At 37.9% G+C, this 27,063-nt stretch overlaps 1 protein-coding gene across 14 annotated transcripts in view; it reads left to right on the forward strand.

Annotated features, from left to right (window-relative positions):
• LOC131437298 (serine/threonine-protein kinase mig-15) overlaps positions 1 to 27,063 on the forward strand; it is a 172,675-nt gene that overhangs the window by 28,142 nt on the left and 117,470 nt on the right. For all 14 annotated transcript variants that reach the window (XM_058606554.1, XM_058606552.1, XM_058606553.1 and 11 more), the window contains one exon: positions 17,299 to 17,364. In XM_058606554.1, the coding sequence (XP_058462537.1) occupies positions 17,299 to 17,364 (66 nt within the window). The remainder of the gene's footprint in view (positions 1 to 17,298; positions 17,365 to 27,063) is intronic.

Here is a 27,063-nt window from a genome sequence, read left to right on the forward strand (position 1 = left end):
TGCAGGTACATAGCATATAGTAACTATATGGATTGGGAGTGCCATATACTCTAAATGCACCTTTCAGCTGATCTAATTCTTTCAAACCTTCAAATATGATTATGTAAATGCAACAATATGAAACTATCGTGGAACTAAGCTCTCCCATTGAAAACTCGATCACAAATCACTTCATCTTTCCGTTTTTCCTTTCCAACGAGCTTTGCGTTGAGTCATTGCTTTCCCCGCTGTCAAAAAGCAAGTGAATGTAATAAGGAACACAATTTAACTTTCATTTTATTACACACTATCGTGTCATAACTTTTATTCCCAGCTAATTACTTCACGAATGTCGGTCCCACAGTTGGTTGGTTGGTTGGTTCGTCTCGAAGAAGCTTGGCGCTGCCTCTGGTTCATTATTCTTGTTGCTCGAGACGTTGTTGTTATTGTTTTTTGTTGTTGCTCAACACGATAAGGTAAAAGGCCGCCAACAAGAAGAAGCAGACTACGCCAATCGAGTCAACGCGTGATCATGTTGCTTTTTGCCTCTATTTTTTAAATACAAACCTCGAACCACAATCGCTACGAACAGTCTACATTGTTTGGCTTTACAACTATTTAATGGTCCCCTCGCAACAACGCTAGAAGAAAAATCCCATCGCTCGTTCGTAAACGCCAAGAAGATGCCGACCACAGTAGAAAAAAAGAAGAAGAAGAAGTAGAAAAAACACAAAAATGAAATGCAATCTTTTCCTCCTTTCAAAATTTTCGTTTTGTCACGCTGTTTGCAATTCAAATTGCGACCACTCCACATCGCACTTCTGCTTCTGGTATAACGGAAAAATGGTAGTCGTTTGTTTTTTTTCCTGGGCCCCCTGGTTGAGGGCTGGGAAAACTGTATTCGCACCCGTGAGGGGAAACCGTGGTTTCCGAAAAAGTTGGGCTCGATTGTGCTCATGGGTTTCCCACACCACGATGCAATGGGAGGGAATATTTCCCATAGCTGTAAATGGATGGATTTTTCGGGTTCAACATTAGACCACAGGTTTAGACTAAAAGCACTGTTGATATACGTTCCTCATTTCTTATGTTAATCGGTGCATATCTTTCCAAAACAGCAATTAGACGATGAGCAACCCCATTGTGTTTTAAAATCAATGCAAGCAAAACATAAATCAACCGCATCGTCATTCGGAAGTAATAAATAAATCAAACTGATGATGGCAGCAACTAACTATCTCGGGTAAGAAAGGGGTTTGAAACGGAAGGGCGATGCCACTAATGTGAGTCCCACTTCCACAGGGATACGGATGAAAAAGGGTGCGAACGTAGTTATTCTTCATTGTCAAGGTCCTCCGACAGACTTTCTTTCCGTAGGGCTGGCAGACCACGAACCATTAGTGGGATACAGGAAGACGGTATTGGGTACAAAATATTCTTTTGTTGTCTTTCTGTCGGGCTGCGTTTTGTGTGTTGGTGTAGGTAGGTAGGTGGGTACGTGTTGTAATTATCAATAAAGGACGGATCCGTTGACAGCCCGTCGGGCGTCTAGCCAAGCCTGAGCGGGTGATGATGATCCCTGTCGGTAGTCTAGCATGAGTGAGCACTTTGAAGGAAGACTCAAGTGTTTGTTGTTCAAACGAGGATGTGTGACGAGTCGCCCTGCCAGCAGATGCGTTGCATTGGGATGTTGCACTTGGGAAGGTTTCACAGAAATATAACCCAAAAACGAGCTCGCAAAAATGTATAATTAAACAACCAATCATCAATTTGCTCTTACAAACACACACATGCAAACAAATCGTTCCTTTATCACGAACTTTACTACGAAAGCCATGTTATCAGTTCGTTTTTTTTTTTGGTCTAAAAAAGAGGAATCGTCAAATTTCAACAAACAACATTTCTCCCATTCGCATGTCATCAGCATATCACTTGAACTAGCACTCTGTAAATTGCCGATAGCTGCGAACGACGTTTCCGAGAAATGTGTGAATGTCACATCAGAGATAAATGCGTGATAACACACGTCCCTCTGGCTCGAGTGTTTTTGTGTTTGTATTGTACATTGATGAGTGTAGTTAAGTGACAGTGTAGTCACAGATTCAAATCGAGTTTGCATTGTAAGCAAATAAGTTCGGTCAGCTCGAGAGGAAGCACTGTTCCATTCGGTCACAAAATTATGTCGAATTAGGATTAGTCAGGAATTTTCCTGTGAATCTAAAGAGCAATCATGCTTGTATGTGTAAATTGTTTATACATTCCACTGTGTTATTCATTCATTTATTCACCGGTAAGCAGACTGCTTTGGGCTATCAGTTGTTTTTGAAAAACAACAAGGGTGTTGTAGCAGTATTTTAGTCGGTCTTCGCCACGCGATGAGTTTTTATTTACATACCGAAAAAAAATTGCTTTTTGAGCTTTGAATGTGTAGGTAATTCAGATTTCGAAAATCTCTAGTTTTCTAAGTTACTTTTTTCAAACAAATTTTTGTCGAGATAACACCAGATCTGATATTTCATGTATTTTTAAGAGATTTGGAATTACAATTTTTTTTTCTTAAGTTTTTTGTTTCTTGTTTCGCACGGATTTCCGAAGTTACGCAATTTTCTTATGCGAATTTTCAAGGTTGCGATTTTCTTGTTTCGTCTTAGAAATGCACAAAGTGTAGAGATCTTGTGTTATCTTGGAACCATTTGCCTTTCTCTATAGAAAGGTATTCGAAGTCCGACTTTCGAGACCCATAGTGTTGTATACCATGCGACTCAGTTCGACAAGATCGAAAAATGTCTGTGTGTGTATTTGTGTGTCTGTATGTCTGTGTGTATGTATGTGATATTTCTCATAGATGGCTCAACCGATTTTGACAAGTTTAGGCTCATTGGAAAGCTGAAATCTATTGGGCTATTGATCGAGTTCGAAGATCAAATGGCTGGCGGTTCCGAAGATATGATAGTGACGTAAGTGACAAAACACGTTGTTTTTATCGTTCAATTTCCTTAGAGTTGGCTTAGCCGATTTTAACCATGCTAAGCTCATTTGAAAGCTAATATTGAATTATGGACCAAGTTCGAAGATCAAATGGCTGTCACTTCTGATTCCGAACATATAATAGTATAAATGACGTAATCGGATAAGGAGCTGTCTATAAAAGACGTCACGCTTTTTTTGGCGATTTTTGACTCCCCATCCCCCCTTTGTCACAAATTGTCACAGAAGCAAAGACCCCCAACCCCCCCTAAGTCACATGTCACGAATTCAAAATAAATAAAATTCATCTCAATATTTATGACAAGCCATACAAATATGAGGGAAAAATCGATTTATTACATGCTGTCATTGGAATTAAAAATATCTCTAAAACTACAAAATCATCGGAATTATTTTATTAATATCAATTATATAAATTAACAAAAGTATTTGGTTGGAATTGATGAAACATTTAAATCATCTGTTTCATTCCTCCTAGGGGTACACAGATATATTATTGTTTTAGGTAAAGAATAATATTTCCTTAGTGTAGCATACAGGGCTGAGAAAATAAAGACCAAAACCTCATCAAAACGAGATCACTGCCGGAGAATCTTCTCATGATCAGTTGATCAGTGAATTTTTAATCACATCGATCAATATCGGTCCTGATCTTCCGTCACACAATGGGTAGTGATTTTGACGATTTATTAATTTTAGTTGTTTGACGTAAAGCCGCCATAACTAAGTTCAGTTTTTGCAATGACTGAGCGGAAACATATATTGGAGAAGCCAAATGAATGAAAAACTAACAGAAAAGATGAATTTTTGGAAAAAGATACGCTCAGAGACAGGACTCGAACCTGCGTGCTTATGCATTCCGTGCATACGCGCTACCATTTCGCCACTCTGAATCTTGTTTTAGTCACTCTAAAACGCCAGACAGACATAGTAGAACGTACATCGAACATGGTCTACATCCTGGCCGTCACCCGACCGATACCTTACATCCAAACAGTGATTTTGAGCTAAAAGGATTCTTGATTTATGTAAGTTCAATCATTGGATGATTCGATAAGCTTTGATGTTGGTGGAGGAAAATCACATATGATCAAGATAAGACATGACATGATCTACGTCTGAAATTGTTGATCTCCCGCCCTTTTTCAAATAGAGTACAATTGAATAAAACTGCATCTGAATCAGATAAGAGAAATTCCCATGATATACTATTATCAATGCTAGAAAATTAAATTACTGAAAAAAATGTCAGTGCATAATTTAAGTTAAACCGTTTGAAGGCATCTTTTTCTTTTTTACTCATATTAGGCAAAATTTATTAATTTCGCTAATTTACTCGCTCCTCCGTGCACTTTTGCTGATCACAAAAGAAATGATTTCCTGCATCATTCATTTCCGAATTTACAATAAGAAGCTTTTACATCAACAAATACACGTTTTCCTATAGAATGTAAACCTTTATTGTGGAGATTTTTTTTTCAGAAAATAGGGCAAAGCAAAGTAATATAATTAGGTATTTCAAAAATGCGCCCATTGAAAACATTGGACGTCACAATCCAAAAACCTCCCCCCCCCCTTCCCCCTGTCAAAAAAGGTCACGTTTTATGAAACACCCGCCTCCCCCTTGCGGCGTGACGTCTTTTATGGACAACCCATAACCGCATATTATTCATCGGTTGAATTTTCTCGAAGATGACTTAACAAATATCGATAAACATAGGCTTCTTTGAAGGCTAATAATGTCAAGCAAATTTAAAAGGATAATGACGAACATTTCCGTTTCGAGAGATGCAATGTTATATGTGACGTAACCGACAAATCCCAGTGTTTTTCAATGGAATAAAATTTCTAGGAGATACAACTATCGATTTCGAAAGACTTAGACTCGTTTGCCAGGTAATTTTGTCGTGAATACGACTTACTTTACTATAGGGCGCCTTTTCAAAATTTACCCTGTACAAGAATGGGCAGAACTTTATCGCGAATATCTCTTGATGTACTTAACCCAACAATAAACTTTTTCTATCAGGTGTACAACTTTGCTTCCGCCGTTTTTTCCAAAATTAAAAGCTTTATTGCGAAAAAGTGCTTACAGTTGTATTATTCAAAGTATTGTCCGTTGTTAGCGACAACAATTTTCGGATCCCGGCTCGAAAAAAAGGAGTCCTCTTGTGAGATCCATGAAGCAATCCATTTTTCCTACTCTTCGAAGGATTGAAAATGTTGATCTGCCAGGCCGTGTGCCACCGAACGGAATAGTTAGAAGTCAGAAGGGGCGACATCTGAGGAATACGGCGGGTGTGGGATAGGACTTCCCATGTCAGCGTTTCCAGGTACTTTTTGACCACTTTTGCGACGTGAGGCCAAGCATTGTCGTGTTGGAGGATGACATTGTCATGTCGCTCTTGATATTGTGGCCGTTTTTCTTTTAGCGCGCGACTAAGGCGCATAAGTTGCGTTCGGTAGCGATCTCCTGTGATGGTTTCACCCGGTTTTAAGAGGTCGTAGTAAATCACACCGAGCTGATCCCACCAAATACAAATCATAACCTTGGGGCCGTGAATATTCGGTTTTGCCACCGACGAAGTAGTATGCCCGGGCTTTTCCCATGATTTTCTGCGTTTAGGATAATCGTATCGAACCCACTTTTCATCACCGGTTACGATTCGATGTAAAAACCCCTTGCGATTTTGTCTTTGAAGCAGTTGCTCACATACACTCGATGTCCCTCGGTTTCAACTCGTACGGCACCCAGTTTCCTTCTCTCTCTCAACTATGCCCAGGGCCTTGGGATGTTTTGAAATAGCTTGCTGACTCACTACCAACGATTCGGCAAGCTCTTTTGGGTTTGGCACGAATCTTTATCAAGCAATGCTTCTAGTTGTTCATCTTTGAAGGTTTTTTCTCTTCCACCACCATGTTTGTCTTCGACATCGTAATCACCATTTTTGAAACGTTGAAACCACTCCCGACACGTTCTTTTACTCAGAGCAGCATCACCGTAAGTTTCTGAGAGCATTCGAAGCGCATCAGCTGCATTTTTTTTGGAATAATAACAGAAAAATAAAACTTCCCGCAAATGGCGAGAATTGGGCACATAAACAGACATTTTCGAGCGTGAATAATACGAAAACAAGAACAACTGTCACTGAAACGGCGATGACAATTCGTTAGGTACTGTACACACTCACTTCAAAGGCATTATCATCTATGTATTTTGACCAGCCTCAGCCGGTACAGCCACCTATCGGAAAACGGCGGAAGCAAAGTTGTACACCTGATACAAGCTATCGGCAATATGATCAGGAATTTGTGATTAAATTTTCAACAGCGTGAGATAACCATAAATAACTGAAAAACAAAGTTTTCTTAAAATTTTGAAAATGATGAGGAAAATTCATCATGCTTGCTTGTCTTTTTCGCACCCGGACGACGGTTTTGAGATTGTCAAGCACATATCAGTTCCGATTATCTACTGGACGAGTATAAAAGGTAAACTTCTATTGAAATTCGTTCATTTCTTCTAGTGCTTCAGACGAAACTGAATGTCGGGGTGAGGTTCTCCCACCAACATCAGTAAGAACAAATAGAGTATAAAGCGTGAAACGTCCAGGTCGCGCTTTCGTTTGGACTTGGATCGTCGGGAGCAGCAGTCGCCAGTAATGCGAGCAGAGCTTTTGCGTGGTACAAAACCTGAAACGCATAGATCACAGAGCTAGTTTCCCTTCAAAGAAAGTCTATTGCATCAACCTACGGCTGCACGTTTGCATTGGAGCCAAATGGACAACAATCAGCCCTTCTAATGGCCCCAAATGTTAGCTAAAGAACTATAAATATTGCTTCTTTGCAAATCGGAAGTTAAAACCATCAGTGTAGTGTAAATCTAGGATAATTCAATTAGCTTTGTGCAATTTTGCAGTGCAAAAATCGCAACAGTGTTTAATATCCTAGGGAATTACATAATTTGACTCTTCTGAATGCCAGAAATTAATCCCGTACAGCTTTTTGATAGTTTCTTTCACTGAAATATTCAAATCCAAAATGAAGTAATTCACATCAAAATTCTTTATGTTACTATTTAGAACCGTAATTGTATACCCAAAGAATTATGCAAAATTTTCCTTCACTATACTGTATACGGCTCATTTTTCAACCAATTGTAGTTTGTAGTAGAACTTTCTGCTGATTTGCTATAAAAAATGCATAGCACCGACTCAGAATAGATTAGGTGTATCGTTTCAAATTCTAGTAGTGAAAATGACAAAGTTTTGCACAATTCACATAATCGATCAACTAATTGATATTCAGAAGTATAAAGAAAAAATGTCAGTTTTATTCGTATTCACGAAATCCAGTTATGTCTCTGCCATTACACACCCGTACTTTTTTTCAATCAATTTTTTGTAGAGATAACACCAGATCTCGATGTTTCATGAATTTGTGAAGACATTTAGCGTGGGAGCCGTAAGTTTATGGCCACACTCGTACTCGTAACGTACTTTAAGTAAATTTATGAACATTTTGGATTTCAGATAATTCTACGCCGAGCTATCGTGTTCACCGCGCAACGTGATTCTCAAAAGAGGTTTTTTCGGAATGCTCTGTTACCAATCAATTCATTCATTTTAAACCAACCCCTGGTTGAACATTTGCACCGTTTAACACCGGGTTACAATCAACAATAATATCAAACGTAGCTTGACTAAACCATACAAACCACAAAGCACTGTCAAGTGATGCCACTGCGTTTGCGTTTTATGTTTTCAACGTAAGCCGACACACGAACAAACCGCCATACGGAAAATGTGATTGAACTTGATCGTGAAAATTCTGTATCATTTCGCAAGACGTGTAAGAATTTGTGTTTACACACGCTTCACTTGCGACTGGGGCTAGCTACGAAATACCTATAACAGCTTCCTTAAATAACAAAGCAGGAGAAGTGACGGTTGCCGCACAAAGCCACACACATCACTCTGACCGACAGAATGGTATAACGGTTTTACTGCATGATTGTAGGTAGCCATGTTTTGATTGCTTCGCGGCATGGCATGGCTGCTGATGTGTACGATGGTGCGTATGATAGTATTCATTCATTCGATGCGGAAAATCAGAAGTGGTGCTCAGTTTTCGATTTGGATACTGTTAATGATTGGACTCTATAAGCGTTACCGTTGTTGTCGTTAATATTTAGAATATTGAAAGAAAAAGGAACCGGGAACATTCAACTATTTTGGTAAATTTAATGAAGAAGTTCTTTATTTTTCATTTGGAAAACTTTCCAACTTTCTCAAAATATTTTTTTAAACAAAGAAAAAACTTTGCTTCACAGTTGGTAATACATGTCACCAGCAGAAATAATTTTCGAACTGCTGCCGGCCCGTCACATGAGAAAATTATTTTGGCAGTACAAGTAGATGTAGCAGGGCAAAGATACGCCGCACATACGTCGGTGAACATGTCAGAATGATGGATGTGTCCTCTTCAAACTAGAAATGAGATTTTAAATAGAGTAAGTATTTGCTTTATGACTGCGGTTAGAGTATCTCTACATTTAATCGAAATAATTCTATATCGCGTAATTTGCATTTGTAATCGATACTACATATTACGCGTATCGTTCATCTCAAACATTTTTTCCATACAGGCAGTCGTTTGGTGCAGTAAATTTTTACGGTCGGACAACCCGTCGTGTTGATTCGTTTGGATGGTATTCAATAAGAAATACGTGTAAATATAAACATTTCCAAATCCGCTTACCCAAATGAAACAACAAACTCATTACTCGTTTTTACTGGTTTGGTCTGCGTGTCAGTGAGTCTACTTGAATGCGATGTGTGTTTATTTGAATTCAACAGAGTATTTAAAAAAACGATACTGTAGTAACACTGTATTAACAAGGCGATTGTATTTTTACCATATCTTATGACTACTAAATATTTCTTCGAATAGGCAGAATTCTCACATTCATTGTACAATCGCGAATACTAAATGCAAATACCATAGTAGAAAGTTCGATCTTCTCCAGCATCATTTTTGGTCAAGTACCGTATGCATCCATATGTTTAGATTAGAACAAAATTCCGACAGGTTTCATTCGACAGAGTGTTAAATAGTCCATTCATTTCGCTTTCCCATCTCATCCGAGACAGTCAATAAAACAAAACCGCTTACGTTCAATACGACAGAAAAAAAAAGTACAGTATTGTGTAGTGAACAGTTCGAAATGAGCAAACCAAACGAACAAAAGCAACTGATTTGCTTGGGGAATAAATGTATATTGATATTGAATTGATATGCATTTGCTTCAATTGAATAAGACAAATGGTGGGGTATACATCAAGTTCGATAAGGAGTACAAAGCAATTGATTTTTTTAATTTATTTATTTTACGCGGCTCAATATAAACAAATTTGTGAACAATTTTCATGGAACTCCGGAACCGGAAGTTGTTATCAAGATAAAAATCAGGAATTTTGCATTTTAGTACCTTTTATTCGAATCTAGGTTTGTGAAATGCGGCTCAGCCATCTCTGAGAAAAGCTAGTGTACATATTTTCATTTCTATGCACATATCACTTTAAAACTTTGAAACTTTGTATGGGACCACAAGACCTTTCATTTGAATCCAAATTTCAGTCATATGAGAAAATTATACACTGTGTGTATTTGACATTTGCTGATCTCCACGAACCAATTCGAATGGTTCGAATTTTTGGCCCCTAATAACTACTCCCTTGATAGTGGATGTCTAGATTCAAGCAAAGTGGAGTAATGTTTTCTAAATTCAAATTCATTGATCAGATATTTAATGGAGGCAATTTTCAGAATAATATTTTTACAGTTCTACTTGAAAAACAGTTACTGGTTGCCTAACGCTGTTTGTTATATTAGCCATTAAAAAACCCTGCGAAAGGTTGGAGTATGAAAACTTACTAGAATTATTAATCGGAATTCGGATATAATGTGTTATGTGCTATTCCACTCAGCTCGACGAGTTCTAAAATTGTTTATACACACGGAGAACGCGCAAATCATAAAATTACAATATTGCAATTGTTTCACCTAAAATGTTAACATATCCTATGATTTGGTAATAAACACTCTGGTTAACGAAATTACTATATTCAAATGCTGTCACTTGGCTAAGAACGAAGACAGCAAAACGCAAAGAAAAATCCTCTTAATTTCAACAGAAACGTTTCATGTGGAAAATTTTCAATGGCAATTGAACATCAGTTCCCGGGTAGAAGTGAAACAATAACAAATTTTTGTATTAAAACCAAACATCTCAATGGTAGAAATTAACATTATTTAGTTCAATATAAGAGTTCATAACGAAGTTTTCATGAGAAAATGTCAACAAAATATAAAATTCTGTCATTGTAATATCAAACCAAGAACAAAATATTTATAGAAGAAGAATTTTTCAGTTATTTTATTTTCTAGCATTCAGAATTAAATAATATAATAAGAATGTATCTTATCTGTTTCTAATGCAGTTTATTCAATTGCATTTTATTTGAAGGTAGAAATTGATCCACACACTTAAAAAAAACCTGTGATTTTACATCTTATTACATGCACATAAATGGAGCGTCGCAGTTCATGCAAATTTACGTCGTAGAACATTTAATATTGTGTCTAAGATTCCATGATTCATTTGAAATAAAAAAAAAGAATACTGATAGCAACCACCGCGACTTGAACCGAGAATCATTGGATCGAAATTACGTATGTTAATCGACTGAGCCGCATAAGCACACACCTGCTTGGCTGGTAAAAGGTGCATTTAAATGCATACAGTCACACCTGCTAGTAGAATGCAAGTTACAGTTGAAACCAGTAAAATTCATACTAATCTAACATTAATTCATTACAAATGAATTTTTTCCGTCATTTGACATATTAGGTCTTCATGAATTACATCGTATGAGCAATCAAGTCACCTGTAAAATTCAAAATTTTTTATAAGTGCATCTCTAGCATTAGACTTTCTACAAACGGAATTAGAAATGCTCTTCCAGCGAGCCATCCTGCAAGTGGAGTAAAAATTGCTTATTGCCTTGTGAACATTCCATCTTGAAAGTTCTAATGTACATCATATGTGAGTTTGATGTTAAAGCTTCGTTGTTTAAATTGTGAACTGCCCTCAAAAGACTAACAGTAAAAAAAATTCTTCGCGTTTCGCCTTTGGCTCATCAGTGGTTGAAGCAGTTCAAATTGAACCGCCATCTCCGCCCAACAGTTCTATATAGGGGTGCAAATTAGAAACTCAAGAAAAATACACGTAGAAATGTGGTCAGGTTTTGAATATTTACAGCTCAGTCAAGTTTGTATCAATTATTAATATTATGTCACCATTTGATTAGAAATATGTCTACGCATTGATTTGAGTACATAGTCATAGCCACGTATTTTTAATTGTATATCATTGAAATGTTGATTAATAGCTAGCAGTGTTCTATTTTGTCTGCAAAAAATCTCCGCCATACCGGATTTCCCTGTCATAGTCGACGGTTTTGAAGGAGTAAGCGATATATCAAAGGGAAAGCATCGTTCTGATTGGTCCATCGATGCTGAAGCGAAGCTGTTAGAAGCACGCGAATCTATTAATAAAAAACAAAATTTTAGCTAACGTTTCAGTCCTATGAGTAGCATGCTAGAGGTTGGTTGTTGCTAGACAGCAAGACAAAAATTGCCATAAAACGATTTGAAGCTTTAATTGGTATGCTCTGATCTTGTGTCATGCAAGTTCGGATGAAATTCCATATTATGTCGTTTCGCCTGAGTATTTGACAACTACCCTAGGGTAAATTTGGAGCGCATAAGATTAATTTCCAATTTATATAAGATGAACTCGATTCATAATGAGAAAAAGCTATCGCTTCAACCGAAATCGCAGAATGCTAGTAATGGTAGAGAAACGCTATAAAAATAACTGCTTGCATACAAAACTTGAACACAAGCTTGGCGAAGAGAAACTTAAATATCGATATCCGTATCGCAAGCGTGTACAAACATATAATTGCTAGTAATGGTAGAGAAACGCTATAAAAATAACTGCTTGCATACAAAACTTGAACACAAGCTTGGCGAAGAGAAACTTAAATATCGATATCCGTATCGCAAGCGTGTACAAACATATAATTGCATACATTTGGGCTATTGATGTAATTTCGTCGGCTACAAAACAAATACAAATCACGACAAATAGAGTCTATATTCTGGGTTCGCGTGTTCGGTTTTGATTCCTAATAAAGATCAATCTAAGCAGACTCTCGTGCATTTGGGAATTCAAAAGTGTGACGATTGATTGAACTATTTGATTGTAGATCATTAGAAATTTTGGCTGCCTTGTTCCACATCAATGGCTGGAACAACCCCATGGGGCTGATCATTGTAGTTTTGTACAAACCAGGAAACCCCTAAATGTTGAGTAAAAAATATTCACTGTAATAGGCGTCTTGAGTTCAGATTACTCATTGGTTGAAACAACTGAGGCATTTTTTGCTTGCATGCATACAGGTAACTTTGCTAGGAGTGTGTCACTGTTCAGTTGCACGAGTGACACCTCATTGAAACGTTCCATTTTCCGTTTAGGGTGTATGTCTTTGCTTAACTGTAAAGTTTCATTACTTCTTTGTGGTGTGTGTGTGTCTTTGCTGGGTGTCTTTACTAAACTGCCTACACTAAAAATAAAATATGACAATTTAGTTAAAACAACAATCGATTGATTGTACCAAATTTTAGTGAATTAAATTCAGAAAAACAACTAACATTTTAGTTATTCTGCGATCGCTAGCTTTTGTGTGTATATGTGGGTATACGTACCTTTCAAAGATTTTCCTGCGATTTCAACATGCTTATGCTCGTTTGAAAACTACTCTTAGGGTTGTCAAAGGCTGTCACTACTGGTATCGGAGATATAATGGTATAGGTAACGTAACCGACAAAACGCACTTTTTGCGATACGCTCTATGTTCTCATCTTCGAGAACCAAGAACTTGTTTGATAGCTATTATTAGTTCAAATTTTTTTTACCTATTCGTCCAATTTACTCGGGAACAACTAAACCTATTTAGATTCTTTTGGACTCGATTGAAAGCTATTATTGTGTATTATAAGACCTTGTCAGCTTTGAGTGAAATCAATCTTCAGTTCAGCAACGCCATCGCACGGCATCACATTCAACATATCATGTCAATTGTATAGGTAGTGCTGCCATTTTGGCGCGCACGAATTTGACAAGATCAAATGGCGGACGCTTGTGGCTCCAGAGATATGACGGTATAAGTGGCGTAAGCGACAAACGGTTTTTTTCCTTTTCAATCAGTTTTCTCGGAGGCGTCTAAACCGAACTTGGGTTCATATGTAATCTACATTGTGATCACAAATCACATTCAAATCGTTCTATCAGAACCCTTCAATTCCGGAGATATAGTTATATAAATGACGTAACCGCCAAACCTTACTATTTGCTCAGAGTAAACTCAACCGACTTCGACATATTTAAGCTCGATTGAAGGTTAAAAAGAGATGAATGATCAAGTTAAGATTTATTTTTGTTGATACTTGCGTGTTCCGTAGTACACTTTTGTAACTTACCCGAAGAAATTTTATGATGAGACTATTTGAATGGCAAGAGGATAACAGTATCACAGTAGGTGAATTAAGAAACGGTTTTAAGGTGACTTTACAGCATCTCGCAAGGAACACCCAACTGTTTAGAACGCAATTTGTTTAAGTCATATATACACTTATAAGTTAAAGACTGTCCCAGAAAGTATGGACGCAACCAAAAACCGCTGCCATTTCGCAATGGTTCAGAATCTGTCAATTTTTATGGCTGCGTCCTGTTGTTTACACTCTTCTCTAACCACTTGTGCAGTTGTTTATTCGTTTTCATTAGTTTGTTTCGAAATGCGTGGACTTTCAGCAGAACAACGTCGAAAAATTGTGTACAAATGGTGCACAAAACGCGGACTGTCACTGAGAAAGATAGCAAAAATGGAAGGAGTAAGAGAAAATCCGTTCGAAATGCAATTAGGAAGTTCGGTGAGGATAACACCTTTGAGGATAAACAGAAAACGGGTCGAAAAAAAGGTCCTGCTAACCCTCAGTTGGATGAACGTATACTGAAGGCGTTCGAGCAAAAGAAGGAGGTTTCAGTTCGGGATGTGGCTAAAAAAGTGGGCACTTCGAATTCAAATGTTCTTCGTGCTAAAAAACGTTTGAATCTTCGAACCTATAAGAAGCAGAAACAACTAAAACGTAGTCCGAAACAAGAAGCATCGACCAGGCCGAGGGTTCGAAAGCTGTACAATACGATTCTTGCTGGAAATTTGAACTGCATAATCATGGACGACGAAACCTAGGTGAAACTCGATTACAAATCCTTGCCGGGACCATAATATTATACGGTGCGAGAAGGGCAAGTGTTAAACCAGTCCGAGACATCGATTGAAGTCGAAAAATTTGGTAAGAAAGCTATGGTATGGCAAGCAATTTGTAGCTGCGGTAAGATTTCGAAACCCTTCATCACTACTGCTTCAATGAACAGCGAAATATACATCAAGGAATGTTTACAAAAACGACTTCTACCCATGATTCGAAGCCACAAGGATCCTGTTGTCTTCTGGCCAGATCTTGCTTCTTGCCACTACTCGAAATCAACGGTAGAATGGTATACTATCAAAAATGTCACTTTCGTCCCAAAAGACATAAATCCACCAAATTGCGCACAACTTCGACCAATTGAGGAATTTTGGGCATTAACGAAGGCACATCTTAGGAAACATGTCTCGGCAGCCGAAACCATTCAACAGTTCGAAAAAGATTGGAAAAAAATGTCAAAACTTGTCGCCAAGAAATCTGTACGGAATTTAATGAGGAACTTTCGAAAGAAGGTGCGCCAGCTAGTCTACAATGGCTAATTAGCAAATGTTGAGAATAATATTCTGTTGTTGTAGTCTAATATTATCAGTATATCGAATGAAATTTGAATATCTAACACTTGTGAATTATTTACAGCGAAATCAAAGTGCGTCCATACTTTCTGGGACAGTCTTTAGTATTTCACGTTCACAAGAAAAAAAGATAAATTATAAATACCCACAAAAATGAACGCAGTCAGAATTAGCAAACTAAGTCTTTCTTTTCCCTCCACTTAACAAGTATTCAACTGCTCTTGTAGTTAAAATCAATGAACTACGGATGAAGATGATATCGTTATGCTAATAACCAAGTCGTGTGAATACGAGGGTTGGAAAGTCTTCATTCGTGACTGAACACCAAATTAATTTAAAACATAGTCTAATAACTTCATATATTCAATCAACAAAAGTCTTCTCGATACGACGTTCATATTTTTAAATAAAAAAACCCACCATATACTTCTAATGTCTAGATTAATTCAGTAGTCGAATTTGTCTTGAATTTGCCAAGCAGCTATTGTTCGAACGATCCGAAACGCCCTCAGTTTTGACCTGCGATTTGCTGATGGTATTTTTTTTTGCTGGCAGCACGAAGCGGAATAATGAAATCATTTCATTTGCATACCATTTTCAAATCTGATTTGTTTCTTTTTAAATCGTTTCAACTATTCACCTTGTTTGTCTCCGGATATTTATGCTCGATCCGAGTCGGTTTACAACTGGGCTTCCAATCGGTCTGGCAACCGATCGGCTTGTTTTTGTTCCCTGACCGTCGAGCGCACTAATTTGTGAGTCGAATTAAAGTAATAAAAAAAAAACAACACATGCTGCCTCTGCCACCGGCTTCGACATCGTCATCCCCCCTCCCCATACATTTTTTGGTCTAGTGATCTTGAATTTCACACCGTGTTCAAATTATTTGCGGCCTAGTCGAATTTTGATGGCCCGGCGAACACAGAATTGGACTAATGCCAAACACCAGTTGCGCTGTTGATTTAACCCACACATCTCCTGCCAGGCGTTGATCGGATATACTGTGCGAACCGTCAGGTGCAATCGATTCTGTATCCTTGAAATATCCGGCAGGTTTTACCCAAATCATCTGTATAATTAGAGACTTTTATTGCATACAAATTCGTCCAAGTTTACTGAGACGAATTCGAACAGAGAAGTGTTCATTTAACATCGCTTTCAGTTCTACAATATTTCATCAGCGAACGCCCGTCTACGCGTCAATATTTATTAGAGTGTTTATTATTCTGTACCCATAGACGGTTCCAATCTGTTGACTTAACTCACACAAACTGCACCATCAATAGTCAGTGGAGTAGATTATGAAAACATTCCCCGGAGAGATCACGCACTCAGTGCTTTCCACGCAACACCGACTCGGATAACAATTGCCACTAAGGTAAGGCTCAAGTTTCGCCAAATTAACCTAAGACTCTTCAACGCCTGACATGTCTTCAGTGGCCGGCCACGGACGGCTATCGAGTCGAGTTGAGCTTGCGGGGGTCCTGGAGGGTTCTTCACCGTGTTCGATGCAACATTATTTTCTTCAGCGGGTGGTTCCGTGCTTTACGTAATCGATATATGACGACTGGCAGGGGCAGAGTCAGAAGTACCACCACCACCACCACCACGACCATCATCATCAATAACAGCAATAACAGAATCGTATTCACCGGTTATGCCAGACGCGGAAAATTGTTTGGAATCGATATTGCGACGACGACCAATGCACTGGCCTGCCACCATACTTTCACCTTCTGACATTTGCCAGTGATTGCCCGTCAATTACTTACTACCCAGGCACATATGCTGACTGACTGACTGACTGCTACTAGATTCACTAGCTAACCGATTTCGTAAGCTTTGAAGTAGATTCCAGACGCCAGGCGGATCTGGGTCACCTGACTGTGCATATGTTAGTTAGCAGCAGGGCATGTTCAGTTAAACGATCGAACCGCGAAGTAATTTTAGTACAGCTGTGTAGCACGGATTACCGGCAGAACAAGTGATCACAAGGTTATCCAATTTCATAACAGTACGGTTCACCGACTGTGTTCACTTCAGTTTACGGTTTAGTCGATTCTTGCCAGACCAAGTCACGTGACGTCACTGATTGACTGCTGCCAGAGCGCGCACATTTTATGACCCCGGCACTAACCCATTCGTCGACCCGGTTGCTAATGGATTGAGCTCCGGTGGGTTTGAAAAAACACTTATCCCAACCAGCCAGGCAATGGTAATGGATATAATATCTGGAAAATTGCATCTATGATTTATGCGAGTGCGAAATATTTAACTATACTAACGATTTTCACTTTTTTAAATCATCGTAAGAAAATATAGTACTAATCGGTTTTGTTTATGCTTTCTTCTTTTTTTATAGGACCCAGCTGGAATCTTCGAACTTATCGAAGTGGTCGGAAATGGAACCTACGGACAGGTTTATAAGGTACGGTTTAAATATAGAACACTTTTATTATCAAGAACTATACATTTTTATGACCATTTCGCTTTCCAATTTCGTACCAAATCGTAGTTGGCAGCACAAACTCAGATTTCAATGACACTTTCTGGACAAGTAGATTGTGTTACAAAAAGCCACAAACCATGCAATTGTTTTCCCAAAATAGATCTAGACTAATTTTTTGCAAAGAGCCAAACCTTCAAACTATTTTTTCCATTAGTTTTTGTCTAAAAATGAAAAACCTGTGTTGTACTGGTTATTTTCACAAAATCTTTCGAAAAAGTATTCTAAAAAAAATATTCTTATCGAGTAATTTTTAATTTTGATAAAATTTTGTTCCAAAATAGGTGATTATGTTCCGTATCAATACATTGCAAGATAGGCACTTTTTAGGAAAAAATGATGCCTTTCGCATATTACTCATAACATCATAAATATTACTGTGGAATTCGCAAACATAACTGTTTATTGAATAGAAATAGAAAAGTTTGCTCGAATTTAATCTAACAACAAGTACTCAAAACAAATTTAGGAATTCCGTATGAAACTGTAAGACTTTTTCTTTGAATCTATGAGCAGTGTTGGTGATTGCCGATAATTTGACAGAAGCTGTTCGATATTGATCTATATTGTATACAACTTTTTCAATCCGGTAGAAGATGCTAGAAGAACTCGAGTCTCTCAATGCATGAACCGCGAGAGAATTTTTCTACATTTCTTCGCTCCACTTCATACACTGAGTATTTCACGGCCCTTAAAAAAATTTACAGTCTGATAATGATCGTTGCTGTGAGGAATTTCCCAAGAGAGAATCGCAAGTTGACAATTATCGCAGAAAATCGAATCGATGATTCAACTTGATGATTCTCATACTAGGTTGCAATATTTCAAAACCCTTGTGTGGAGCATTCACAGACATTTTCATAGACACAACTTATACAAAGGTTATATGCACATAGTTAGAATAAGCGGCAATAGTAAAATGAATCGGAAAGAGAAACGAGAATAAGCAACTGTTTGTTGCTTCAGAGAGGATCCCCACAGCAGCGTGCTAACCTTTGATTCTCAGAAATGTCATCGAGAGAAATTCGTTCTCGCACTGGTGTCTATTCTATGTTAAATGAGCTATGCCGGGTTTTTGTTGTTGCGATGATATCCGTCTCTCTTTGATGGCACTGATTCAATCGTGTGAAGAGTTGCTGGTGAGCGTTCTTTGATACGATAAAAGCCATCCTTGTCTATGAGTTTGTCAAAATCGATTTGACCATCTTGAAGAAAAGTGCGTGAGATCCTTTTTGCAGTTTTAGATTACTATTTCCCGTACCTCCGAAACCGGATTCAAATGACCGGAATAGCCGAAGGCAGCTCGTTTTCCAGCAACAAAAATGACGTACACATTGGAACACCTAGTGAACCTACTTAAACCTAGACTTACTATGTCATGCTCTATTTCGATTAAACCAATAAAACGATATCTAACAAACGAAACGAACCTACGTTTCTGTTTCTTTTACATATGTAAATCAAGCTAAACAGCATGAATCAGCGGCATAAAACATGTGGTATGATGATTATTATTATTATTGACATCACTAAACCACCGGCACAGTATTACTGTACTACCGGCTGTGGAAATTGCATTTACATCGCGAAGCTTGAAATTTCCATGTATGTTTATATTTTCAAATAAATTTCAATTCATTGAAATCCTTTTTTCTTTCGGTCGCACTTATCATAAAATAGCCAAAGTTTTTATCAATCGCAGCACCGTCTTTTACCAATATCACACACCAGTAGCAGACTTCCGGAACCGTTTCATTTTCTTTATAGCGTGTACGAAATAGAACAACGTTCGTGTTGTGTTTTCTTCTCCACGTTGCACGTACCGGTGTTGTACATATTGTCATTCTATATGGCGGTTTGGAAACTTTGATACTCATTGCTCTATAACTGCGGAACCGGAAGTCGGATCCGGATGAAATTTTACAGTAGCTTTTGAGACAATGGGAGCTAAATTTGTGAAAATCGGTTGAAGCATCACTGAAAAATCGAAGCGAGTTCTATCTTTGGAGGAAAAGGATGGACCAGTAGTGCCGAATTAAGTTTTTATGTCCACAAACTAACAAGTTCTGTAAACTAGAAAAATTTATCAGACAGTTTTATGTGATTTGCACCTGTTTTTGACCATCGTTCGTGAAAAATACTCATGAAATGGGTTTTTAGTTTCGAAACCGGAAGTCGAATTCAGATAAAATGTTCTAAGGAAACTACATTGAGGTCTCTTTTTACGCGGGAAATACGTACCGCTTAAAAAAAGGCGGGTGGGTAATGTCGTGAATACGAAAACAACTGAAAATTTTATCATAAAATTGTGATCATATTTCCGATGGCATGTAGCAAAAATTATGTTGATTCGTTAGATACAACAAGAGATATTCACGATCAAAAACTTATCACTCTCTCAGAGGGTAAATTTTGAAAAGGCACCCCATAGTAAAGATAGTCGTATTCACGACAAAACCGCGCAAAAACAAACCTTCGTAACGTAACTTCGGAAATCCGCGTAAAAAATTCGCATAACTTCGGAAATCCGCGTCAAACTAAAGAAAAAAAATTGTTTGATGTCAAATATCTTAGAAATGCATGAAACGTTTATATCTGATGTAACAGTTCGGCTGAAAAGTTCGTATCGTTTAATAGAAACACACATTTTTTTGCCAAAATTCGTTTTTATTATTCAACATAATTGCCATCAGAGGCGATACAGCGATTATAGCGATCATCCAACTTTTCGATACCATTTTTGTAGTACGATTTGTCCTTTGCTTCAAAATAGGCCTCAGTTTCAGCGATTACCTCTTCATTGCTTCTAAATTTTTTACCAGCGAGCATTCTCTTGAGGTCTGAGAACAGGAAAAAGTCACTGGGGCCAAATCTGGAGAATACGGTGGATGAGGGAGCAATTCGAAGCCCAATTCGTTCAATTTCAGCATGGTTTTCATCGACTTGTGACGCGGTGCATTGGCTTGATTGTGAGCTCACGCGGCACCTATTTTGCACAAAGCTTTCTCATATCCAAATATTCGTGAATAATATGTCCACACGGAACGACCGAAATTAGCTCTGCGCCTAATTCGTATTACTGTTTTTTAATTAGTTGATTTCAACATCAAAATTTTCAAAATAACTATAAAATTAGTTAAAATTGAGAATTTACTTTGCTGAAAAAACTCTTATTTTTAGAGAATGTGTTTAGTTGGCGAATATCCTGGACATAAACCAGCAATATTTCAATCCAACACGAAACATTGAACATTGTTTTGATGTTTTTCGCATGTGTTCGATATATCTTTATTTAAATTTCTAAACCGATATGTAAAAATGTCGTAAACTGTTAGTGGAAATCGTATTTATTCAGAATTTGTGCGCACTTGAAGCGATTGTGCGTAATAATGTTTTTACGCGGAACAGTGAAGTGAATTTCGAATGTTTCACTCTAATTGTGATGAAGTTTTTTTGTATCTTCAAACCTTCCGAGCTGCGCCGTCCGGTGTACTATTTGTATTCGGTTTTTGTTTTCCGAGTGCTCAAAGTTTTCAGTGAGAATGAAGAAAACAGTGATTTAGAAGAAAAAAAATTCAAAAAGATGTTTACGTTTCGTTTATGTTTTTTTCTCCAACACAACATCGTATTTAGACCTGCCAATATAGAAAAGACAACCGCGTCTGAATTTTTTTCGGCAGTAGTGTGCCATCTAGTGGCTAGTAGTCATTAAGGTGTTACCGTTTCGGTGACAGGGCGCCATATAGCTGCAGATTGCAGAAGCCAATTCAACCATTCATATTGGTTGAAAACAACATTATATTTCTTTAATTCAACTAAAAAATTAGTTGACTGGATATGAAGTGTGCCTTAGCTAAGAAATGACAGTACGTTTAATTTGTGAATTCAACTAAAAAAAATAGTCATTTCAACAAATATTTTATTATTATTAAGGGAATGAGAATAAAAAATCTAAATCAGCAAAAGTAAGATTTTTTTAGTTGTCTCAAAAAATAACTAACTAAAATCAGCAAATCAACTAAATTTTTCGCGAAAATGCTGATTTCGGTCGTTCCGTGCAACACGTTCATTTGATATCTTTAGGGTGTCAGCTATCTCGATCAACTCCACTTTACGGTCATTGAAAATCATTTTGTGGATTTTTTTCACGTTTTCATCGGTAACAGCCTCTTTTGGACGTCCACTGCGTTCATCGTCTTCGGTGCTCATATGACCAGTACGAAATTTTGCAAACCACTTACGAAATGTTGCTTCGCCCGGTGCAGAGTCTGGATAACACTCATCAAGCCATTTTTTGGTATCGGCGGCACTTTTTTTCATCAAAAAGTTGTGTTTCATCAACACACGAAATTCCTTTTTTTCCATTTTTTTCACAATAACAAAAGTAGCTTCACTCAAAATGCAATATCTCACAAACTAATAATCAGACAGCTGTCAAATTTATACACGTATCTTTTGAAGGTTGGTACTAACTGAAAATGGTATGGATTTAATTTTAGTGGCGCCCTCTCATAGAAACGATACGAACTTTTCAGCCGATCTGTTAAGCTAAAAAAATTTTTTTTTGTGAAAATCGATTTTGGGACATTTTGCGACTTTCAAAATCGAAAATTATTTTTTGATGCCAAAAAAAAAACGCGTAACTTTGGAAATCAGCGTGAAAAAACCACGTAACTTCGAAAATCCGCGTAAAAAAATTCATTCACCTTTCATTTGAATCTTAGTTTGTGAAAATTGGTTAAGACGTTTCCGAGAAAATTGAGTGCACATTTTTTCTTTATTTTTCACATATTACCCTGTAACTCTTGAACTGGAAATCGGATCCAAATGAAATTCAATAGCAGGCTATGTAACCATATGACTTTTCATTTGAATCTTGTAAAGATTTCATGTAATTTGAAGCTTTCTTTTAATCTTGTAAGACTTTCTTGTATTGGGGTAAAAAATAGTTTTTTTCTTTCTCTTCAAATTACAAAATTTAACAAATTTTGTGCATTTTTTGCATCGTTGCTTCAAACGACGGTTTGAACTTTTAAGCATTCATCACCCTGTAACTCTGGAACCAGGAACTTTATCCAGATAAAATTTAATAACAGCCTATGGAACCGCAAATCTTTTTGAGTTCAAGTTTGTGAAGATCGATTCAGTCATCTCTGAGAAAGTGATTTTTAAATTTTTTCCCACAACTTCAGCTACTTCCGAAACCGAGTACACTGAAATCTTTTTAACACGGGGGATAAGTACCGCATTAAAAAACAACACACAAAAAATCGCGTACCTTCGGAAATCCGCATAAAACCGCTAAATTATAGAAATTTGATTGTTGTTGTCAACTGTCTTCAAAAATTTACCGAGATCTGGTGTTATCTTGACAAAAATTTGTTTGAAAAAAAATTGACTTTGGGATCTTTTTCTAGATTACAGATTTCCGAAATCGAATTATTTTTTGATGCCAAATGTCTTGGAAATGCATGAAACGTCGAAATTAAGTGTAATCTAGAATCTTTTTCGAATAACACCAGATCTCGACACTTCGTGCCTTTCTAAGTCAAAACAAGATAACCGCATAACTTCGAAAATTCGCATAAATCCGCGTGAAAAAATCTTCGGAAATCTGCGTAATTTTGAAAATCCGCGCAAAAAAGACTAAAGTGTACTAGAAACCAATATAGTCTATTTTGGTCCGTTTGGCCATCAACCAACATAAACTAGGAATTGAAACCAGTTTTGAGCAACCCTATTTCGAACGACAGTTTCAAATTTTGAACACTCATTGCCCTGTAACTCTCCGGAACCGGAAGTCGGAAACGGAAGTAACTAGCATAAGGCCAATCTTCAATCATTTTATGCTCAGATTTCATTACAAAACTATGGCGGACTCGATTAGCATTTTTTTTATAATTCATTACAACACAATTGAATATCACCAGCAGTTTAACACCAAGCAGTGCCATAAAAGATCTCACTCAGCTCACGTTTTCCTTCAGTGAACATTCTCATCTTTACCGCCACGTCTCTTTTTTGGTGGTGGCAGTGGTTGTGGTGCCACAAAAGAAAGAAAAAAAGGATTGATGGCACAAAATTACAACTTTGAATGTGGAATGCTAACAACTTGATGTAAACAACGTACGCGGTTCTTCAATCCATCCCGAAACTTTGCCTTACATTCTCTGCAGCTGTTCTGACGAGTCAGCAGGTAGACTCACTCCCAGTCGATTCTCGTAGCCAAACTGAAAAGTTGAATGAATGGTTGGAAAGCGAAAGAAAGGCGAACGCAATAAGTAGGGAAACCGAACCGCCTGTACTCATTATCACCATCTTCTGTGGGGCTAGTATTTTGCCAAGCGCGGAGTTCATTGTCCGTGCGGCTTATGCAGTCACACACAGAGTCGTGGCAGCCGGAGCTGCAGCCGCAGCAGCAGCCTCACTTTAGCATCGCATCTTTCGTTCAATAATAACATAAATGCTGAGGCTGCCAGTTCGTGAGGCGTGCCGTGTATGTGTGCTTAGCCAAGGAGGATACCCTTTTTTTCGCATCCAGCAGAAAGCCTTCTCTCCGAACGAGAATGGGACGAGCGAACAAACGAACAACTTCTGCTGTTAAGGGGGGTCAGCGGGGATGGGGGGTATGGGTGTTGGCAGTGGTACCGGGATTATGGTCGGGCTGTGTAAGTTAGGTAGGTCGTCGATCGGGCGGCGGTGAGTTGAGTCAGATCGATTCTGTGTGCTTGCATGAGTGAAATAATTGCTCACATACGAAGAACGCTGGCATTGTGTTTCTTGTTTCATGTTACTGAAATTATTCGGATGTGTAACTGTTTGACCTTGAATTTGTTTTGATGCTTTGGAAATGCACCGGCTTTCTTGTATTTGCATTCCACTGTCATGACCTCATCACGGCAAGTTGGAGTTTTGAAGCTTTGTTGGGGTCTTAGAGCTGACTGAAGCGGGTTTTCGAAAATTATCGTTGTTTGTTATCGAACCCTTATCTTAATTAGGTATCTGTTATTTAAATACTTGTGTATTTGAGGGCACGATCAGAATGGCAATTCCATTTCTAATTACTGTAATAATCGAACAATTAGTTTCTGAAAAATCACCTGATTTTCGGTCGATCGAATGTCTGCATCAAATATCGTAGAGTCTTAAACTTGAACGTGTTCAGAGACGCTTTGTTCGCGTGGCATTACGAAATCAGTCTTGGAGGGATCCTGTAAACTTGTCACCATGTTCTGACAGATGCCAGTTATATGGAATCGATTCACTACAGCCCGAAGAAGAATTCAAAGCCTTTAATTTAAGGGTATCAAACAGATCTTTGCGAAATACGACTTTACTGAAAAACGAATTTCATCGAACTATATTTGAAAGTAACGAACCTATAACTGCGTGCTTACGAACTTTAACTTTTGTTAAGGAGATTTTTCAGTTTGGTAAGCCTTACCGTCACTTCGCAGAAAAAATGAAAAAAACTACGTTATAATGATATTTTTTTATGTGTTAATATGTTTTACTAGACTTAAGACGTATTATAATTGTTATCTGTTTTCTGTTTGTTGTTTAAAAGATAGTGGTCTTTGCGCCCGTCTGTGAATGGCAAGAAAATTATTCAACTTCCCCACTCTGTTGGTTCATTTAGATATCTATGAAATGAAATATTCGGAAATGAATATATTCGGAAAGTTTACCACAGGGACGGAACAATTAAACTATCTTGAATTTGTAACACAAACCCGAAAACGACTAATTTCAACAGAACCTCCGTTCAGCTTTGCCCGGCCGCTAAGTAGTTCGATTCTCAGTTTCGTCACTTGACGTCATATCAAGTGATCTCTCTTTGAGGACTGATAAAAGTTAAATTTCGAACGTCTTCCTTCTAATAATTGAGGCATTTAATTGTTAGGTTGCTCATTTTTCATTTCAAGAACTCATAGAACTCTGGTGATGATTTCTGAATCAAAAAAAAATTGTCCTCTTTATAGTCCAAGATTGAATCGAGTCAATTTTTGATTCTCACGAGTGTAGTGGTTGTCAAAGGATTCCAAGTCGGAACTAGAAAGTGTATGAAATACAATTTTTTATCAATTACTATCCAAACAGTTCCACATCGAAACCGCAAAAGTGTCTTAGTAGAAAGCAACGTCTTATTCATAAAGCAAAAATCCGAAAAATCCAAAAAATCCTTCCTTATAATTTTACTATCTGGTGTACAACTTTGCTTCTGCCGTTTTGTCCAAAATTAAAAACTTAATTGCCAAAAAGTGCTTACAGATGTATTATTCAAAGAATTGTCCGTCGCTAGCGACAACTTTCTCCCATCTTTCCGGCAATTTTCGGATCCCGGCTCGAAAAAAGGAGTCCACTTTTGATGCTATCCATGAAGCAATCCATTTTTCCAACTCTTCGAAGGATTGAAAATGTTGATCTGCCAGGCCATGTGCCATCGAACGGAATAGGTGGAAGTCAGAAGGGGCGACATCTGGGGAATACGGCGGATGGGACAAGACTTCCCATTTCAGCGCTTCCAGGTACTTTTTAATCACTTTTGCGACGTGAGGCCAAGCATTGTCGTGTTGGTAGATGACTTTGTCATGTCGCTCTTGATATTGTGGCCGCTTTTCTTTTAGCGCGCGACTAAGGCGCATCAGTTGCGTTCGGTAGTGATCTCCTGTGATGGTTTCACCCGGTTTTAAGAGGTCGTAGTAAATCACATCGAGCTGATCCCACCAAATACAAATCATAACCTTGGCGCCGTGAATATTCGATTTTACCTTCGACGAAGTAGCATGCCCGGGCTTTTTCATGGTTTTTTGCGTTTAGGATTATGGTATCGAACCCACTTTTCATCACCGGTTACGATTCGATGTAAAAACCTCTTACGATTTTGTCTTTGAAGCAGTTGCTCGCATACAAATAGACGGCGCTCGATGTCCCTCGGTTTCAACTCGTACGGCACCCAGTTTCCTTCTTTCTGAATCATGCCCAGGGCCTTGCGACGTTTTGAAATGGCTTGCTGACTCACTCCTAACGATTCGGCAAGCTCTTCTTGGGTTTGGCACGAACCTTCATCAAGCAATGCTTCTAGTTGTTCATCTTTGAAGGTTTTTTCTCTTCCACCACCATGTTTGTCTTCGACATCGAAATCACCATTTTTAAAACGTTGAAATATGTTCGTCTCTTTCATTGGCTTGGTGTTATTTTCTGGTAATCATGCACTATATTATTCTCGAGTAGATGTTTATGACTGTATCGAACGATACACGAAAGTGAACTGTCACCAAACATCAGTAGCATATTTCAGGTCAGCCTAAGTAATGTGGGTTAACTGAGCTGTAAGTAATCTTCGGGCTGAGAAAAAAATGTTTTACGGGTCGGATTCGGGTATGAAATATTGTATTTCGAGTCGGTTGGGTTCTGAGTATTTAAACCCGAAGCTTGAAAACGAACCCAACGAATTTGTCGTGCGAGGCCGGTTCGGGTTTAAGGATTTGCATTCCCTACCATCTGTAGTCGTACGTTCGAATCCTCAACCTGAGAGGAATCAAGAATCAGATGAAACTCACTATTTCACAAGTTTTCAAAATCAAAATTATATCTCAAATCTTATGAGAAAGACATAAT

This window comes from Malaya genurostris, chromosome 3 (assembly GCF_030247185.1).
Source record: "Malaya genurostris strain Urasoe2022 chromosome 3, Malgen_1.1, whole genome shotgun sequence".
Classification (NCBI taxonomy): domain Eukaryota; kingdom Metazoa; phylum Arthropoda; class Insecta; order Diptera; family Culicidae; genus Malaya; species Malaya genurostris.